At 52.2% G+C, this 19,669-nt stretch overlaps 7 protein-coding genes across 7 annotated transcripts; 4 read left to right on the forward strand and 3 right to left on the reverse strand.

Annotated features, from left to right (window-relative positions):
* Nucleotides 1-71: 71 nt before the first annotated feature.
* ASPSYDRAFT_717740 (prion-inhibition and propagation domain-containing protein) lies at nt 72-2,192 on the forward strand. The gene has a single exon (XM_040850599.1). It carries the CDS (start codon nt 202-204, stop codon nt 1,906-1,908), a length of 1,707 nt encoding a protein of 568 aa, XP_040695879.1. The 5' UTR covers nt 72-201; the 3' UTR covers nt 1,909-2,192.
* Nucleotides 2,193-2,386: 194 nt separating this feature from the next.
* On the reverse strand, nt 2,387-9,619 carry ASPSYDRAFT_165173 (uncharacterized protein; the record flags this gene model as incomplete). The annotated part of the gene is made up of 4 exons (XM_040843330.1): nt 2,387-2,435; nt 2,487-9,011; nt 9,050-9,225; nt 9,272-9,619. 4 exons carry the CDS (start codon nt 9,617-9,619, stop codon nt 2,387-2,389), a joined length of 7,098 nt encoding a protein of 2,365 aa, XP_040695880.1.
* Nucleotides 9,620-10,444: 825 nt separating this feature from the next.
* On the reverse strand, nt 10,445-12,179 carry ASPSYDRAFT_165157 (uncharacterized protein; the record flags this gene model as incomplete). Its single annotated transcript, XM_040843329.1, has 6 exons — nt 10,445-10,661; nt 10,727-10,939; nt 10,994-11,190; nt 11,241-11,905; nt 11,958-12,007; nt 12,067-12,179. 6 exons carry the CDS (start codon nt 12,177-12,179, stop codon nt 10,445-10,447), a joined length of 1,455 nt encoding a protein of 484 aa, XP_040695881.1.
* A 924-nt stretch (nt 12,180-13,103) lies between these two features.
* ASPSYDRAFT_95913 (uncharacterized protein) lies at nt 13,104-14,479 on the forward strand (the record flags this gene model as incomplete). The annotated part of the gene is made up of 4 exons (XM_040853189.1): nt 13,104-13,239; nt 13,290-13,375; nt 13,442-14,233; nt 14,288-14,479. 4 exons carry the CDS (start codon nt 13,104-13,106, stop codon nt 14,477-14,479), a joined length of 1,206 nt encoding a protein of 401 aa, XP_040695882.1.
* A 292-nt stretch (nt 14,480-14,771) lies between these two features.
* Nucleotides 14,772-15,725, forward strand: ASPSYDRAFT_63006 (uncharacterized protein; the record flags this gene model as incomplete). Its single annotated transcript, XM_040850202.1, has 3 exons — nt 14,772-15,135; nt 15,191-15,339; nt 15,402-15,725. 3 exons carry the CDS (start codon nt 14,772-14,774, stop codon nt 15,723-15,725), a joined length of 837 nt encoding a protein of 278 aa, XP_040695883.1.
* Nucleotides 15,639-16,763, forward strand: ASPSYDRAFT_718059 (DUF488 domain-containing protein). The gene is made up of 2 exons (XM_040850601.1): nt 15,639-15,915; nt 15,967-16,763. The coding sequence occupies exons 1-2, from the start codon at nt 15,913-15,915 to the stop codon at nt 16,603-16,605; spliced, it is 642 nt and encodes a 213-aa protein (XP_040695884.1). The 5' UTR covers nt 15,639-15,912; the 3' UTR covers nt 16,606-16,763.
* Nucleotides 16,764-16,920: 157 nt separating this feature from the next.
* ASPSYDRAFT_63007 (uncharacterized protein) lies at nt 16,921-19,625 on the reverse strand (the record flags this gene model as incomplete). The annotated part of the gene is made up of 2 exons (XM_040850203.1): nt 16,921-18,284; nt 19,613-19,625. 2 exons carry the CDS (start codon nt 19,623-19,625, stop codon nt 16,921-16,923), a joined length of 1,377 nt encoding a protein of 458 aa, XP_040695885.1.
* Between the last annotated feature and the right edge of the window lie 44 nt (nt 19,626-19,669).

A 19,669-nucleotide genomic window follows, 5' to 3' on the forward strand; every position in this document is an offset into this window, starting at 1 on the left:
TGACGGGACTGGATCTTCGATCTGTCAGATCCAGTGGACCATCAGAGCCTCGTGTACGAAAAGGGCATCTCCAGGCGAGCTGAACGATTGGCGCTGGATACAGCCAGCGCATCAACATGACCCCAGACTCAAGAGGGGCAAGGAAGTAGATAAGCAGGGAGAAACAAGATTTTCTAACGCTGATCAAGCTCCATATTCATAATGGAGGCCGCTGGGCTCGCGCTGTCGGCGGTGTCGTTGTCATTTGAACTGTTCGGCGGCTGCGTCGAGGGCTTCGTGCTGCTCTCAAATGCGCAGAATTTCGGACGAGATGCATCTTTCCTTCGGACCATGCTCAATGTTGAGGAATACCGGTTTGTCAAATGGGCTGATGCCGTGGGCCTGACAGCACAGGCCACCAGAGTGCTCCCTCAGCTCAACAAGGCCCTGGCAGAGGAGCTCATGGTCCAGCTGAGCGACAGACTTGATTCCTCCAAGCTCAAAGAGCGCTACTCGCTGGATGTCCAACCAGGCGAGACCGTCACTGCGACAGATGGAAACAAAAAAGAACTGAGCATACTGGCTGGGGCAGTGTCGGAGAAGCGGCGGAGGGAGATTCTGGCACGCGCCAGACTTTTGCAGAGTCAAGGACTGTCGAAGCAGCTGCGGTGGGCAGCGATTGACAAGACGCGCTTTCAAATTCTCGTTCAAGACGTGAGAGAGATTGTGGACGCCCTTTGGCACCTGCTCGAGCCGATTCAGCTGAGGGATCTGTCGCAGCAGGTCGGCCAGACGCTGACGGCCGTGGTAGACATGAGCCATGATATTAATGCACTGAAAGGCCTTCAAGCTAGTCTCTCGCGGAAAGACACCGTTGGACTGCCGTCATTCGAGATTCTTGAATCTGCAGTCGGATTGAAGGTCGTTCGTGAACAGCTGCCAGGAGAAAGCACAGTCCAGCAGCCCCATCAATCGTTAAATGAAGATCCCATTCAGCCGATGAACCGGTCACTTCTAAAGCGGCCTGCTAGTAGTTCCCACATGACTGCACCATTTGTCGGGGAATATGATGGGAAGGCTGTCATCTGCGAGGCCAAAGTGGTCCCAGCACGGTTGAAACCAAAGCTGCGATTACGAGCTGAGAATCTCGCAAAGCTGCTATCACTACCCAAAAGCTCGAGCTTTCTGACACTAAGATGCCTCGGATTTATTGAGGACCAGGACGAGTTCACCTTCATCTACGAGTATCCAGCCGGCTCCGACGCCTCATGCCCGCCACGCTCACTGCAAGACCTGATGCGCGATTCCAAATCGAAGCTTCCAAGCCTCACGACGCGATTAAGAATGGCCCTGGAAATTTGCAAGTCTCTTTTGACTGTACACACAGCTGGCTGGTTGCATAAGAATGTTCGCTCGGAGAACATCCTATTCTTCAGCGATGGCACATCTTCAAACATAACGGACTCGCCGACTCGGCCATACTTGGCTGGATTCACATTTTCTCGTGCTGATTATTCGGTGGAAATCAGCGACCAGGCCTCAGAAGACCCCTTGCTCGATATCTATCGGCATCCGCAGGCACTGGGGGAACCTTCCGTTTCATACGCGATGTACATGGACCACTACTCGCTGGGGATGGTCCTCGCTGAGATTGCCGAATGGCGACCGCTGAAACATATCGTTAAAAAGCAAGTCGACGTGACCAACCGCCTGGTTGATGTGCCATTGTCGGCGTTGGCTGGGATTCAGGCATGGTTCTGGCGAGAGCTCGTGCAACGGGGACAGATTGAATTCCGCATGGGCGAAGTCTACGGTAGATTTATCTCCTATTTAACAAGACTTGACCGAGGAAACCAGACCACTGGACGCACTAAGTGTCTGCTCGAACTTGAGCAGTTCGTCAACGAGCTTGGCTGCTGCCGGGTTTAATCGTGCTGGGTATATGTGCATTGGCCAGCAATCCAGTCCGATGAGTGTAGAGAACATTAGACTAATTCAATTGGTTTGGCCGATGCCCTAAAGACCCTCTCGGTAATACAATCGTCTATCAGGTTACAGCGGGCTGGTATAATAAACTCGCAAGGGGAAATGTTGAAGACTATGGGCGCGTTGCAGCTGGATATCCCAAAGTCGCCAGCAGAACACGAGGAACACACGAATCCTGGGCGCGTCTTTCTCCCTGTCTACCTTAGGTCCCTGCGGAGGCACAATCAACCGAGGCGAAAAAAACACGCTGTGATTGATATAAACTGTGCTGGAGGTATAGGGAGGCTTACCGGTATTCGACAAGGGAGCTGGCATTGACTCTAAAAAACCATGTATATTTTGGTGCAACCAATACTAAGCCAACGCTATCTATTGAGTATGATACAGATGATGAAAATTATTAGAGAAAAGGTCACCACGCCTAAGGCCGATTCAACTGTTCGCGACGATAGAAGAGAAGGAAGCCAAAGCTGGAAACAGTTAGTATAGTTACAGAACCGCAGGAAAGGGGCTATACTGACCTAGCTAGGAGCTGGAAGAAGAGCGAAATCCAGAACCATGCATTGCCTACCTTATCCACTGAAGTGCCAACATTCGGAGAGATGCCTGCTGGTCCCAGGTTATTGGGCGCAAATCCACGAGCACAGATTGTTGCAATGGATCCAAGGGCCTGCGCGGCAATGAGAACGAAGCAGACGTGAACTCTTGTCAGGGTCTGCAAAAGAATCATTCCGAGTCCGACTTGCTGGATTTCGTCAAGGAGTCCAAGCCATAACCAGAGACATCGCGATGCGATAGCCCCCGATGTAAGACCGCCAGCCCATGGGAGATAATGGCCGATATTGGATGTCCCCCACCAGGTCTGCGCCCAGCGAGGAGCCCCGACGCTGAGGCCAAAGACGGGCAGGATCCAGCTGTGCTCCTTGGCCAGGAACCGGAACAGAAGCATTAAGACAACCCAGAGGACAACGAAGAATACCACGACGAGGACTGCGACTTGCCATGTCTTCGCATGTTGGGAGGACCAGAGGAAAGTCCAGTTGCGTCCAACTGCGGCGGCGAGAAACCAGTTCTGGATGATCACCATAAAAAAGAACCAAAGAACAATGCGCCGGCGGAGGAGAGAAGTGTAGAAAAAAAGGATCTTTCCGGGGGCTTGACGGTAGTATTTAGGCAGGCCCAGAGCAAGAAGCGCGCCGATAGCAAAGCAGACGAAGGCGATGGGCATTACAACGGCCGTGAGTCTCCATGAACTCAGCGCAGCTGTCGAAACGCCACCAACTTCCACTTTCGAAACCCTGGAGCTCCAGAACCACAGAGCGACAGTGTAAAGCTGGGAGAGCCCCTGGATCAGACTGGCGCGGAACACCCAGTCCTTCACGGGGACTGCCCCCTGGTCGCCGAAGTTGAGCGCAAAGAACAGGGAACCGCTGGAAGATGCCGCAGAATAGACGCCTGCTGCAATATTCTGTGCCCATGCACGGCCCACAGTTGAAGCGCCAAACGGTGATACACCCAGGACGACGAACGCCAGAGAGTATATGAACCATGGAACGCTCAGGACCACCACCGACGGGAAACGGTAAAAGACAAACCACCAAGCAATAGACGAGAGGCAGTAGATCGTGGCTATAACGTACAGCTTGACAGCAGCTTCGCCCACCTGGCCAACCAACAGAGTCATCTGGGACGAGTTGGTCGCAATGATCTGGCCGAGACCCAGGAAGAGGGCGTACACAGGCCAGTTCCCGATGCGCCATCGCATGAATCTCTGGATTGCCATGGGCCTCTTGTATCCGAGCCGGGCGAGCCATTGATCGATGTCATCTGTATCACCCGCGTCTTGCTCTTCAGCGCCCTGCGATACAGGGTTGTAGGCATGATCCAGACCTGGGCTAGGTAGAGGACGCTCCTTTGGTTGTTTCTTAAGCTGTGCATCGGTGTACATGTCGAAGAACTTGCGCTCGCTCTTCATGAGATATACTTCAATGCAGTAATCCGTACTCGAGTTCTTGTTGTTCAGATTGCCGAGGAGCTGCTCGAAGCGTCGAGTGAAGTGGCCCATGCTGTCAGTAAACGTTGGGTCGACTTTTTGCAGCTCAAACACCGGCTGGTCATGGTCCGCGACAACAGAGGGCAAGGACAGAGTAGATACGTTTTGTCGCCCAAAGACGGGGTTGCTCCCACGGTCCAGTGTCCTTCGGGGCGAGTCAATGCTTGCTATGCTGGCGTCGTCCGGCGTTGTCTGACCGGGGGGCCTGAGAGACGTAGTAACTGCTGCCATGGCCTCCTCATGAGAGATATAGTTCTCCTGTGCCGGCGCAGCAGCATCTTCCTCAGCGTCAGTGGCATCACCGCCGAACCGCTGTTCGAAGATCTGGCTGCTGGTCAGGGACTTCTTACGGAGTCGCCTCCGGCCTTGTCCTGGTCCAGTCCGTTGACCAAGCGATAGTTTACGCCCTAGCATACTGCTGTTCCTGTTGCCTTGGACTCCTTGCGTTTCTTGGACTTCCGCTGCCTGCATTGCTTGGGCTTCGGCTGCCTGTAGATCCAGAAGAGAGGGCATTGGCGACCTCGTCGGCGGCGTACGCAAGCCTTCTGCGCCTGGTTGGAGGGACATGGGGCGTAGCATTGAGGATTGCCTCAGGCCCTGCATGTCCCAGTCACCATGGGACTCTGGTCGTGGCCCTGCTACCGTATCCTGGTTTTTCGCGTGGTGGATTTGGATCGATGTGCGCTGTAGTGTCTCCAGCTTCTGAACCCAGTCGAGGACAGGGAAGCGCTGCTTGGCTGAGTTTGCACGCATCTCTGCCCTGGTGCTCTGGGGAGAGTCCAGCGCCGATTTGATAGCGGTCCTAAGCTGATGCGTGAGATGACGCACCGAGTCCGACTCGACAGTATACCACCAGCCAGGCATCTGGCCTAGTCCTCCAATGCGAGACCCGATTCCGAGTGCGCCCTTGCGCCCGAATTCAACTGCTATCAATCCGAATGGTTCGTCTCGCGAGGGGATCAGGGCAAAGTCAGCTCCGGAAAATATGTATGGGGGAAGCACGGTGAACTCTGGCTTAGAGAAAACACGCCCAGGAAACATTTCCATGATTCGTTGAAGTTTTATAGCAGCGAGTTTACCATAAAGATCAATAATAGGACCAATACAGATTAATTGTACTTGAGGCCTCGAAGACAAAACTGCCGGTATCACGTCTGCAATTAAATCGACACCCTTCTGTTTTGACCAGCGCCCGACAAAGACCAGCAAGTCTGCGTTCGGATCCTCATTCAGACCAGCCCATCGTTGAGCCTGCACCTTGTCATGGACAGATTCGTCATGAGATTGAACTGCGACTTCTACGTCTGAGTTGCTGTCCACGGCCGCTGTGTCAGAAGGATCTGGGTTTGGAAGGCTTCCAATCTTGCCCAAACTCCAGAAAATTGGATATCGGGCCCATGAACGCTGTCCATACTTGTCAGAGACACCCACTGCCCCAAAGCCGCGTTGGTGCCATCGCAGATAGCTGGCACCGGCGTGGAGAAGGTTGAAGACGTTGCCAAATTGACAGTACTTGGTTGCTGTTTCGACCGGAAGATTGAAGACAGAACAGACTTCCTGTTTCTCCTGCTGGGTCCTCAGGGCCCAGAGGCCTTGGAATTCGGCGTTGTGTAATGACAGGCAGACCGGGATAGTTCGCTCAGGCAGCAGATAAAGAGGAGCCAGGCAGCCGTGGAAATCGTTGATATGGTACAGGTCAATCGAGGGCGAGCGTCTGATGGCCTCTGCAATACACTGGTTCCAAGCTGAATAGTAGATTGCACTGTCAAGGTCATCCATACGTGGAGGATATGGCTCTGCCTTGGTTTGGTTCCTGAAGACAGGGGCATCAAGTAGGACGTAGGTGATGTTATCCACAACATGGTACTGCACGTTTATCAAGTAGGGCGTATCCAGGACGTTCACCACAAAGGGTTCTGTTGGCGTGTCCTGAGGGTATTCAATATCCCCAACGCAGGGAACCACCCAGATCAGATTCTGGTGCTTCAGATTCTGTGACATGAGCTGAGCCATCACTCCCAGACCACCGATCTTCACTTTTATCTTCCAGTCCGAGATGTCGTACTCCATAGTGGCGATCAATACCGTGCGTCGTTGCGAGGCCGCTCCAGCCGCAGCCGTGTCGGCTGAGATGGCGTTTTCTGCCAGGTTGATCTGAGAGGAACTGGCACCAATCTTCTCCCTCAGTCGACGGTAGAACACCAGTGGCGCCTTATCACTCATCGTGGTGTTACCGTCTTTGTTGAGCTGGACTCGGTAGAAGCTGCGGATGAAGATAAAGACGCCAGCTACACCCATCAGAATGGGAACGACCCAGAGAAGGATAAAAAGAGCGAGCTGAGCCCATGCAGATCCAACAGGGATCAGCCTGTAGTTGAGATTGGCATCGTTGAGGGAGATGGTCCATCCGAGATGCGGAAACGGAGGCAGCCTGGTGATATTGATGACATTCGACGAGAGATAGGATGGAGGCAGCTTCTGCACGAAAGAGGTATTGCCAACATCGCCCAAGACCTCTGTGGTATCAGGAGCACCGTTATGGTCCTTCCCCCAGACATTCAGCTGCCCTACGGCCGGCCATTCGTAGACAAAGTCGTACAGCCAGCGAGCTGTCTTCGTGTCGTAGGCCACCTCGTTATCCAACCCACCATCGTATCCATACTGGTTATACGGACCGTTGAAATACAGGTGAGGGAATCGGCGAGCTGCATTGTTCTCCCAGCCGTAGTCACCCTCCTGGATATAACTACTACTGCCGGTCAATCTGGAAAAGTACTGCACGCGGATATGCGTCCCCGTCCACTGGCCCTTCGTGTCCTCCGTATCGACAGTTGTGTTGCCTCCCTCGTAAGTCTCCCACTTGGACCAGGTTCGACCAAAGTCCGCCGTGTACCGGAACTGGTCAGCCCCTGCAGCCTTATGCTGGACGTAGTAACTGTCGCCAGATCCGTGCACCAGGTTGGACGAGTAGTTGGCAAACGTGGTTACCAGCGGGTTATCGTGAGTACCAACGCGCAGCAGGAACTTGTCGGTCGAATTCGTGGAACCAGCAGACGTGGAGACGTTTGTGACGGTGAGCTGATGGATTCCATGGTGGACATTGTTCAGCGTTGCAGACCAAGTCCACACTGTCGGGATTTCTCCTACATATTTGCTACTTGTCGTCCGGGCATCGACCTTGGTGCACTTGACACTGGATGTGTCCAACGTGGCGTTGACACCTTTCTCTGTCCTTGAGTCCAGGACGATTGCCTTGGTGATGCTATCGCAGGTCATCTGCTTGGAATATCCCAGCTGGATGGGAATGCTTTCACCCGCGTCGTCTGCACTGGAGAAGATTCGAGAATCATGTCCAGGGAGAAATTCGGTGACGGTAGGGCCTGGCTCGATAAAGTCGCTGGCCTTGACATACGCTCGATACTCCCATGGAAGCATCTTCATTTCTTTGACGCATCCGTACTCCTTGTCCGGACCATCCTCCACGGTGACGTCGTCGTATGGATAGAACACATTCTTCAGCTTTGTGCCTGATTTGAACGGGGTCAACAAAGACTTCTTCCTGTCGCTGCAGTCGCCACCGTATGTTTTTGTCTTGTTTCCATTCTGATACACAAGCCACATCGTCTCATTCCCCTGGCTGGCCTCCTTTTGGGCTCCGGGGAAATAGCCTCGCAACACCGACCACAGACCGGTGACAGTAGGAGTGTCGGATGAACCAGGGAGGTAGATGTCCTCTGTCAGCTGTGAGATGGTTCGCAGATACAGGCCATCCTGGGCTACTGGATAGTGGCCGCGGATCTCGAACATTCGCTTCATGATGTTTCGAAGGGGATGGGCTGGATTCCGCTGGTCATACGTGATACTGATATCGTTGCAGCCAACTCGGCCCTTTTCCACTGGGAAGTCATAGAACTTTTCTGTGTTGAGATTGAAGCAGCCATTTGTCCACCAGGCCGTCTGGGACGTCATGGGCTGCCGGCCGAACATGTAGTTATCTGCAGTGGCATCAAACACGTACATTGCCTGCTCCTCACCCCACAGGATGAGAGGGATCCCTGGCAGCTCCAGCGAGACAATATACAGACCCAACAGGTACCTTTCTGTGCCATTCTCCACGGCGGGCCAGCGGAAGTTATCCTGGTTGGAAACCCCGTACATATGCCGTGGATCCAACTCCCCAGTGAACGCATTTATGAAGTCATTCGTCCTGAGCATCTCGTTCCACGCCTCAATAAAGTCAGTAGGTAGGTCGTGTCCAGCGACGAGGTTACCATCCATCCCCAGGAACCGCGTCATAGACCGGTATATCGTGTAGTGAAAGGCAGAGGAATCCAACGCCTGCAAGCCATCGTCTCTGAGAAAATGCGAATCCGAAGTATTTTTCAACTTGACGCCCTCGCTTGCAGAGTCTGGCCGTTGGTTCGGCTGACGCCCGCGGCCGAGATAGAGACTGCCAAAGGTATCGCCAGACGTGATTTCGCCGGGGAGGAAGAAATTGTGCTTGCCGTACTTCTTTGCGCACTCTCGGTAGACTGCTAACATCTCGCTCAGAGGCTCAAGGGTTGCCTGGACACTCTTATCAAACCGGAAGCCGTCGATATCGAGACTGGCAATCTGAATGCAGGAGTGCCGGGTGAGCACATCACGAACCGGCTTATGCCATTCACGCAGGCGGTCCTGCACCGATGCAAACTTGGTAAGCTGGCGTTGCCAGTCAGGGAAGTTTCCAAATGCTTCTAATTCTCCGTACTGGTCAAAGTCGCTGTTGTAGCAGCCATTCAGTTGCTCGACACCCTGGTCTGTCAGCGGAAAACCTTCCTCCTCCCAGAATCGGGGATAGTTGCATGATTCATTGTAATCGTTGCCGAAGCTGAAATCGACATATTGTCTATCAGTGATCCATTGGACTTCGTATTCCTGCGGGCGGAAATCGGCCGAAGCGTTCAAGTAGCCCTTGAATCCGATGAGGTTGCTCAGTCTGTCCAAGTTAGCTCTGAAAGCTGTAAATGGATGACATCGGGTATAGCATACGTTGAAAGAGTATTGTCCACGACGACATACATGCCTCTGTCGTGGATTTCCGTGATTATCCGCCGCCAGTCGTCCAGTGTGCCATGGTGCATGTCAAGCAGGGTTGTGTCAACCGGCGAGTATCCGTCGTACGCCCATGGTAGGTTCATTAAATATGTGCCTGCGAAGTAGATGACCTGCCCGGATTAGTTATTGTATGTACTTGCGGTGTATTCACTGCACCTTAAAGCCCATCCCCTGTATATAATCCAACGTGTCTAGTAAGCCCTCCAGGTCACCACCGTGTCGCATCTGATTAGAGTGGAGGACTTGCTCGAAATCTGTGCCGTTGATATTATCATTCAGAGGATCACCGTTGGATATGCGATCTAGAAAGATTGTATATGTGGGCAGGCGCCAGTTGTCTGGCGACGGGTGGTACTTGTGGTCCGGCCATTCCCCCCAATAGTCGATTGGACTGTCGGCAGTTTTGTTCTCGTTGAGGTTATAATCCACGAGCGATTCGTCGTAGGGCCAGCAGAAGGCACAGGCGCTCAAAAGCGAGAGAATGAGAAATGTTGAGCGCTGCATCTGCACGTATATACAAACGCGGCCAACAAAACGCGCACGACCTGACTGTCAAAGGGAGAAGATAACATGTGTAGTAATTAAGCAGCAGAAAAAACGAGAGAGATGAACAAGAGAGCAACAGCCCTGCGGCTTGAAACACGGCCTCGAGCAGCGAGGCTCTCACCGATGATGTGCTACGGTATACCGGTAGACCCTCGATCAGACCCACAGCTCAGATTCTGTCGATCCACCACGAACTGTTTCACTGGCGCTGGCTGGCTGCGTTTTGGGTCTCTGTCTCACCCAGCGAACCTGAAACGTGTATTTCCTGATTCCAGTCTCTTTTGCAGTCAACGCACCAAGAGCTGCTACCGTCGGTCCGTGACTTCTCAAAATTCGAAGTGCATTGCCTTCTATCACGGAATTTTCCATGAAGCTGCAATTGCCGATTGAAACTACGCACTACGACCTGATAATCAAGTCAAACGCCGCGTAGGATAGCGTCGAGTCTATCCATGGCGCTCCGACAGACAAGCGGAGACGGTGTCTTACCGTCACCTTGGCAGAGAGCTTAGTGTGCCACATATACATGAATCCAGAAGTCTTTTGCTAATTATAGAGACGGCATGGAGATTTCCGACTCTACAAGGCCGATCCACAACGCCTGCCAGACCACGGCCCTATGCGGCCCTACTAAATACTTGCAAATCCTGACGACTACCGCTACTTCTGTGTGTCCCAGCGCCACGGACGTCACTCATAGGCTGTTCCACACTGCCCCAACCACCCAGGCAATGCTACCGACTTAATTAGAAATTTACATGTCGTACGGTGCGGTAGGGCACGCTAATGGGATTGCTCCCCTGTACTTGGGACCCCTGCGACGGCCTCTGTCCGGCGGCGTCGCTGGACCAGGGTGTCAATAAACCGAATCATTGCGAGAGCAAGGCCAACCGAGAGAACCGCGAGGGCGACACTGAAACCGCGGCGGTAGAGAGGATTGTCGTCTGCACGAAAGATCTGAGCGCCGTAGATACCAGCGATGTTGGCATTCATAATGACGCTGACGCGGAGGGCAGTTAGCATAGAAAGCATTCATGCAGAAAGAGCAAGAGCTGCTCAACTCACCCGGCCATAGCGAGCGCACGCTGCTCTGAATCATCGCATGCGAGCGATAACCACGCGATGTTCAGTGGGTGGGAGAATGTTCCAAACGTCTGTGTCCAGACGACTCCGAAGTAGCGGACTCCGCGCAGCGAGACATCAGTGAAGGTGCGATTGAAGATGTAGCCCACAAGATGGCAAAAGAAGCCTAGCATAACAGTCTCTCCCCGGCGATTGCTGTAGGACCGGACCGGTTAACTGGAGCCCACAGCTCATACTTGGTGAACTCACTAATGGTCTGACACCCAACTGAATGCAAACGACACCGGGACTTGCAAAAACAGCCCAACAGCAGCCAAAGCGTTGCTAACCAGACTGCCGAAGCCAAAACTTCTCACGATAGACGGAGCGTACGTGTCAAATGCGCGTTGGGGACCGTTGTTGCATAGGGTGATCAGGAAATGGACCCAGATGCGCCAGTTCATGAACTAAATCATTCAGTGACAGAGATCAGGGGCAGATTTCAGACTACACTTACCGCCCGCTTGAAGGCATCAGGACCAATCTTATGCTTCTTCTTAGCCTTGTTTGGATCGTCGAGTAAGACGCGGGTTTGCAAAATGTGCAGCTCCCGATCGGTGAACCAGGATACTGTTGGTAGAAAGGTGCTGTGGGGATTTTTGAACGAGTCGAGCAGGAAAAAGCCAAAAATAAACCCAGAAAACACAGTGAAGGCGCCCATTAACGCGAAGAGCCAGAACCAGCCAGGCTGCCCGCCAACACCGCGCATGTGCAGTATGCCGTACGCCAGCAACTTCGCCGAAGCTTGGCCGATCTGGTTTCCAAAGTAGAAGACCATGACACGTTTGGCAGTCTCATCCCTAGTGTACCAGGTGGAGAGAGTCCATAGACCACCCGGGATAAAACCAGACTCGGTGATGCCGAGGAGGAGGCGAGTTGCAATGAATGCACCGTAGCCGCGTTGGAAGGCCTGGAAAGTGCTGACAATCCCGAAGAGAAACAGCTGCAGAGTAAGCCACTTTCCTGGCCCCACGCGGTAGAGGATCATGTTCGAGGGGATCTCAGTCAAGACGATACCAAGGGACAGCATTTGCTGACCAACGTTGAATTGGTCTTGGTTGATACCAACATCCTCCATGAATTGATCGGTGATGGCGTTGGCCATATTGCCGCGGTCAAGTTCTATGCCATGTTAAGTTTTAACACTATGGAAGTATAGAGGGAGGCCTCTTACGCAGGCAGAAGAATCCGAGCGTGAGGATGGGCATGATCAGAAAATCTAACCTGAAAGACATAGACCTATTAATCCCCGCATGCTGAATCTCAGCACATGGAACACTCACTTCCGCTTGGCCCGAGTCTCCTCCTCAACAGTCCAGTCTCCATTCTCGGTGATTATGATTTCCTCTGCGGAACCGTTAAGGCTATCCGGGTTGTTGTATTTGAGGTCCGCCATTTTCGCAGCAAAAGACGATGCCTATACCGGGTGTGAGTGATCAGTTCTCCCACAACAGCTTGCAAGGAGATCCTTATGAATACGGACCCCGCCGCGATGGCATCCCGCGCCGAGCGAGGACAAGGAATGGCGTGCTGGCGAGGGCCTTGATAAACAGACGCCAAGACTGGGCTCTCAGCGGAAGTCTTGGCACTCCGTCCGCCATTCGATCCCAAACGGCACCATAGCGCCTCCGTATGGCATCATCGAGCCTTGTCACTACATTTAAGAAGAGATGGACATAATACTGCAGGCTGTGTTTCCCTGGCCTCCAATGAATATCGTCGACTGCCTCGTCTCAATTTCCCTCCATGAGTGGCATGCGCTTGGGGGTCCAGGCCAAGAGCACTCTGGTCCTGGGCAGTAACGATAAGCCGGAAGTCATAACAACATGAGAGAGCATGGTAGCCACTGATGGTTATCACACCTTTCAATCATGGTTACCATAACGCCCAGCCGTCGCGGTTTGACGTTTCCTCGTCATGCCAAGTGGAAACCCTATCGGGCACTTAGATATACACCCAATTGTAGCGTGGGAGGGATTAAAATGGCGACTGTAGCCAAGAAGCACGGCATGTCCTTTGAGGGTGCCTTTTGCTCTAGTAGACATCGCGACTTCAGCCACAGAGACTGCGATTGCGCGTCCAACGGTGGATATATGAACTAATGCTTAGAAGGACAACAAGAGCCGAGTCTGGAACTGAATGATTTGCTGAACGGCGCTGGAGTGTGTGCCGCCAAGAGTCATGGCAGTCCGATTACACGAAAGGGCACATAACGGGGGATCAATGGTCTTGCATGGCGAAAATTACACGGACTAAATATCTGGGTTCCCTTCCTGGCTGACAGTCATCACAAAGTGCAAGCCATTTTACGATCATAAAGATGTCCCCCCGCTTAGACATTACTGGGCTTCGGAATGGCAAGGTATATACTCCGATGGAGCCCGTCAAAGGCCTGGTGCATCTGAAAGCTGGGGGCGGAGCGCCTGTGGTCTCTCAGGTCACAGTGACTCTGGAAGGTACTCACCACGTATAAAACTCTCCAGCCTCCAAAATAACATTGCATCAGGGGTGATACGGACGTCTCTGATTGAGAAGGGCCCTACGTTCATTCTAGGGAATGACGTGCCGGTAGTAGCAAGTGAGAATCATCAGGTGCGTAAGGATAAACAGTCTTCAGGCAGCGTCTCTTGATGCATCTTCTGACGGCGCAGATCCAAGCTCTTCGAGACTTCAAAGGCTGTTTTTCCCGATCAAAATTCGCTTTCGAATGCTGTCCAGTATACCCCGTTCAATGGTGAATATGTCATTCCTTTCGAGTTAAACTTTCCCCAACAGCCTCAGTGCGCTAAACACCCTGACGAGCCCGCGCACAAGGGGGTTACGCTGCCCCCATCATTCGAAGCGCGTGAGACGATGTGTGGGGCAGTTGCCAGAGTCCAATATACCATCAGAATAGATGTCAAGGACTCTAAAGGGGACATCTCATTCAAGCGAACGGTCATGCTATCGGTTGCTGAACCCCCTCCGAACCAGACTCTGATGTGCAACAGAGCATTCCATACAACTAGTACAGTGAGGCTGCTTGATTTGCATCTCCGGCACATGGCCCCTACGCTGTCACTCGAAGCAAGACTTCCTTCCACGATTGTCAGAATAGGACAACGCCTCCCATTGCAGATGTTTGCGCGAGGCGCTCCGTTAGAAGACGAGGCTTTCTTTCCACCAACGCTATCGAGGTTGAGAATCAGCCTTGAGAGTACGACAAATATTATGGTTAAAGCTCGGCACAAGTCCTGGACCACCTCGACAGACCTCCTGCATCTGAAAAGCCTCAGCGAACCTGTCACTTGCCGTCCCGGACTTGAGGTGCTGTCTGATATCAATAAGACCATTTTACATCGCGTATCCATTCCAGATGTTGCGCCGAGTTTCGCATCGTGTACTGTGGAACGTACGTACTCAATCGCAGTCGATGCCAGATTTTCGTTGCACAAAGTCAGTAAAGCAGAGGTATGCTATGTACCCTTTGAAAATCGTCATTGTTATTGATGTCGCGTCTCGTAGTCGATGAAGCTTCGTCTCAGTGTTGAAATTTGGCCTGCCAACCGCACGGGGCAGGGCCCTTCAACAGTACCATCCAGAAGTCGCAGCGCACCACACGAGAGAACTCCGAGTGTGGCCCTGAGAGGCGAACTATCTGATCAGGGGTGCATACAGATGGCGGCTTACGATAGTGAGCCTCCGCCTTACTCGTAGAGTATGCCGTTCAGTATGGCTGTATCCCGTTGCTACCTGTGGACGAATATCAAATATATCTTATCTACTGGGCAATCAGCACAAACAGTCGAATGCCTTCTGCGATCATCCCCTATTGACATTGCAATTCGTTTTGCGTTTATCTACCATGGTTAATACGAGGAAACAAACCTTATAATGGGCCAGACTGAATCGATGCAAGATGTGTAAATTACCGACAATATTAAACAAAGTGAATGACTGCATTTTCCTTTTTTTTTCTTTCTTTTTTTTATTCCCCCCGAATTGCATCATGTCTGCGGCCACTCGATGTATCCAGCGCGGCGTCGCAGCGTCGAAGCCTGTGTATCGACCTACAGCACTTCTACTATCGAGAACAGGGTCGGCGTTTCGAAGCGTCGCGACACTGAATCAAGGCCCGTCCTCATTAAAGAAATTGCAGGTCTATCGCTGGAATCCAGACACTCCTGCAAAGAGGCCGTGGATGCAGACGTACGAACTGGATCTTAGTAAAATTGGTCCAATGGTACTGGACGCACTCATACATATAAAGAATCAGATTGACCCTACCTTGACGTTTCGCCGGAGCTGCAGAGAAGGGGTTTGTGGCAGCTGTGCCATGAGTATTGATGGCGTCAACACCTTGGCCTGCACGAGTATGCCCCGGTCGGAGGATCATTCGAAGAAATGTAATGCTGAGCTGCAATGCAGGCCCTATTCCCCGGGATGCTCGCGAGTTGCGCATCTACCCACTGCCCCATATGTACGTCGTGAAGGACCTGGTTCCGGATCTTACGTTCAGCTACAAGCAATACAAGTCGATCAAGCCGTATCTGCAAAGGGAGAGCCTGCCTTCGGATGTGAGTCTGCTATACCTTCCATGATTGACCAAGCTGATGCCAGGTTCTTACTCGTTTGTTAGGGGACCGAGATTCGCCAGAGCCCGGACGAGCGACAGAAACTAGACGGACTGTACGAGTGCATCCTGTGCTTTTGCTGCTCTGCCGGATGTCCATCGTATTGGTGGAATAGCCAGGAGTATCTCGGGCCAGCACTGCTCCTACAGACATACCGATGGCTGGTGGATTCGCGAGACGAAAAGACAGATGAGCGACTGCGCGCGATCGACAACAGTATGAGTGTCTATCGATGCCATACAATTATGAACTGCACCCGGACTTGTCCAAAGCACCTGAACCCTGGCTTGGCAATAGCGGAGATCAAGAAGCTGCTTATGGTGAAGTAAACCTTGAGCATCAGTAAAAGTTCTGTATTATCAAATTTTATCTAATGTAATAATCAGTTGGACGAATATAGTTTGGTTCTGTTGTTGCATGATCCTGTCACAGCCCTACTTACATCACTGTTATATCATCCACATTCAGTCCATTTAAACAGACAACAAAGCTTTTAGACCACAACCCTACGGCACTATGGTAAGAAAGAATGATGCTAAGGTTGAAATTGACCTGACTTTTGATGTCTAGACGCGGAATACAAGATCAAAAACGTTATCCCATCCTCCAGTTTTTACAGTGGGCCATGGAACACGCACGCTCGAAGAACTGATCCAACTCCTTCAAGCAGCAAATATCACCAAGCTTGTCGACGTCCGGTCCATTCCGAAATCATTCAAAAATCCCCAGTTCAACCGCGACACCCTTCAAGAATCGGCGGAGTTACAAAGTGCAGGTATTGAATACGTCTGGTTTGGTGAATTACTAGGCGGCCGTCGCAATGCCAAACAGCCAAACCTTGCACAGCACAAAACGATACGCGTTGCAGCGTTCCGGAATTATGCAGGGTATATGAGCACACCGTCATTTAAAGAGGGTCTAACTGAACTACGACACCTGGCAGAGGAGCTGCATAGTTCCAGTGAGGGATATGTAGCTATCATGTGCAGTGAGACGCTGTGGTGGCGATGCCATCGTCGCATGATTGCCGACTCACTGCTAACAGAGGGGTGGAAAGTTCAGCATTTGGGAGTTGGCAAAAAGGCCATGGATCATACGCTGTGGGATATCGCAAGGGTTCACGAAGGGAACCTCGTATATGATGGCGCTGAGCACCGGCAGTCAACAAGGAGGAAAAGGCTGAGCCGAGAGCCAGTCAGTGTGAAATAACTTGTCACATCGAGCTATCCTAGTGCATATCAGTGCAGCTGTAGCAACCATCATGGCCAACCAAGACACCCAAAGCGCATACTCATTGGGTTGCTCTGGAGCGTGTAGCAGAAACATCTGCGAGAGGTACTGCTGTATTTCTGCTGTATATGCCTCAATATAACCGCAGTTGCTTCACCATCGAGACAGTGTTGCAAATGGAACATTCACATTGCCTTACCGGGGACAGTATAGAGGATATCTCAGGACCAGTATTCAATATAAACTACCTCGTGTCTTTATATCTCCCAGGATGATCAACCATAGAATGGCGGTTCAGCTTGTGGACGCCTCTTCAATGGCCAACATCGCCAACCGCCTTGCTGCCTCGGCCATCCCAACACAGCGGCGTATCGTAGTATCATCAGAAAGATTCTCTTCCGAAATCCCATCGTCACCAAAATCGGCAATGTAAAAATATACCCCAGCGTCGCTTATAAAGTTGGCCCTATCCAATACAACAGCAAAGACGCCACAGGGGTCGCGGGCCGCATGTTTAGCGTCCGCAATCGAGTCAAGTTCATTCTGGGGAGTAACCCGATGCAACGCAGCTGGTTCATTATCGTCTGCGGGGAAGTTGTGCAGTGCGCCGGGAGTAAATGCGACAGGTTGGGAGGTGATGACAGCATCATGAGCAGCGCGGATGCCCGACCAAGGGTTGGAATGTGACTCTGGGATAGAGAATATGAGATTCACAGTCTGTGGCACAGGTAGATGGAACTGGAGGGCAGAGCCGAACAGGCGTGCTGTGTTTTCTAGTAGAGGAGTCGCAGTGGCTGAATCAAGGTGGCTAAGAAAAGGCACGCAGATTAGATACTGCAAGTCAGGGTCAGCTCCCTTGGGCGTGTTCGCCACTGTCACAATGTCACTGTCTTGGGCAACTTGGACTGATGAATCAAGAGTGAATCCGCCAACTGCAGTTTGCTGAGATAGCTGGTCCCGGATCTGCTCCTCGGATGGCGGAGTTGAATCTGGGGGGTTGACTTCGTCGATATCCATCCCAAAATACAGCTTTCCACGCGGGTTGGAATTAAGGAACATATCAAGAACAACCAACTGTTCGACATATTCCCGTAATGTGATGCGCTCGGTCGACAGCTCGAACCGCTCCAAGAAGCATCCATCTGGGGGATAGGATGGAATTTGTCTATCATCGACATCGCTGCGCGTGCTGGAAAAGGTACGTGTGAAATTAAGCGCATCGGGGCCTCCTGCAGAGGCTTTATCATCATCATAATCTAGGCGGTAGCAATGGGAACGTAAAAGGACACAGCGCCCAATGGGAGGTTCATTGTCCCAACAGTGCCTGAAGAACTGGGGGATCAGTCCGGGGGCATTTTCAACACCCGACCGGTGCTGCTGTTTGCGAAAAGCAATCTCACGCCGGTTGTGGTCGATGCAGGCAAATGCATCCGGGGGGCAGTAGGAGTATATCTCGAACAAAGGCATAACCTCGTCATTCCAGAAGCTGCCCAGGAGATAATCGCGGACCTTTTCATGATCAGGCTCCAGGGGCACTAGACTGTAGACTTGGATGGGGGCCAAATGCGAAGGTGCCGGTTCATGGCCAGGGTCGACGTTTTGTTCGAGGACGACCGGATGGCCCAGGTGGTCCTTGTAGTGGCGGACCTGCTGCCAGCCTCTGTGGACGCTGTCACTGTAGCTGTCAGACATTGCAGTGAAAGGTAGAAGTGAAAGGTAGAAGTGAAAGGTAGAAGTGAGAGGTGTGAAACAGGGGTTGGTGGACTACTTAAGTTATTCAAATAGGACTAAGCATGCACCATGACGTTGTCCCACTGGAACTGTATATTTCACATGGACTACGGAACTATATATTTATGTTACAACCCTAACTTCCCTAGCTCATTGTTCCCCCACATTACATATCGGCTTTCCATATTGAAGCTACAGACGTACAATCGACATGAGTCAGACTATCAATAGGAGTCTGCTTGGCCCTATCCCCTGCCAGGATGTGTCGTGTTTGAAAGCCTCGTAGTATCCGATAATGCGTTGCTGTACGTTGCCGGCTGAAGCACCAGAGCCAGGCTGTGGTGGTCCGTGACTTACCAATTGGTTGCACGCAGGCCCAATCGAGCGGCGAGTATGGCTCGTGTCGATGACTGAAAGGGTATTTCATCGACCGCGGCAATGGCCCTTGTTGCATCGCCTGTTCCAACCTGACCTGCCTGCGAAGGTTTCCCGTGTCTGCCTTGTGGTCGAGCCGAGATGGATGCATCCCCGATGTAGGGTAACTGCGGCAACTGCACGAACCGCCGATCTGAATCGATCTGACGAGCTCTGAATGGCCTATACCAGGGCCGCTGGGGTTACTGGGGCCATACGCAGGGCCCTGGCCGGCGCTTCGATGGCCGAAGGCATTGGCTTCTGCTCGTGCAGATCTGATGATCGTCCGAGACCATTTGAAACCGCCGAAGCGAACAGGGCCGCATATTCCGAATTGTCCCCGTTGTCGCTAAATGTTCTATTGAGGTATATAATTGTTTGTAGTCTTTCCGACACTTGCAAGAGCGTTGCGAAGGCGCATAACATCACGACTGTGCAGTTACGCTCCTATACCCCTAGGATTGACGGGGGTTGCTACAACTTCAACCGAACAATCGGCACCGAGATATGCATGGATGAACCATGGAACAAATACCATGCACCATCCAGCGTCGTTGGATCCACGTCGGTCCCCTGTACTGCCAGCACTGCAGTCCCTACGCCGACCAACGTCGCGGACAACAGTACGCGAACCTGCGGCAGGTACCACGAGATCAAGAAAGGCGATACCTGCGATACCATCGTCCAAGAGTTTTCTATCAGCCGAGAGGACTTTCTCATCCTGAATCCCGGCCTGAATACCAAGTATGTCCTACCGTGAAGTAACCTTTCCAGCAGGTGGCTAACTAGTTACCTTGCAGCTGCACCAATCTGCTTCTCGGTGTCAGCTACTGCGTTTTGCCTGTTGGCGACATGGAGAACTACCCCGGTGCGCCTGGCTATATCCCTTCGATCTCCA

Source organism: Aspergillus sydowii, assembly GCF_001890705.1.
Source record: "Aspergillus sydowii CBS 593.65 unplaced genomic scaffold ASPSYscaffold_24, whole genome shotgun sequence".
NCBI lineage: Eukaryota > Fungi > Ascomycota > Eurotiomycetes > Eurotiales > Aspergillaceae > Aspergillus > Aspergillus sydowii.

What these genes read in the sequence shown, in the direction of transcription:
- ASPSYDRAFT_717740 (XM_040850599.1), top strand. Translation starts at nt 202, where the DNA reads ATGGAGGCCGCTGGGCTCGCGCTGTCGGCGGTGTCGTTGTCATTTGAA.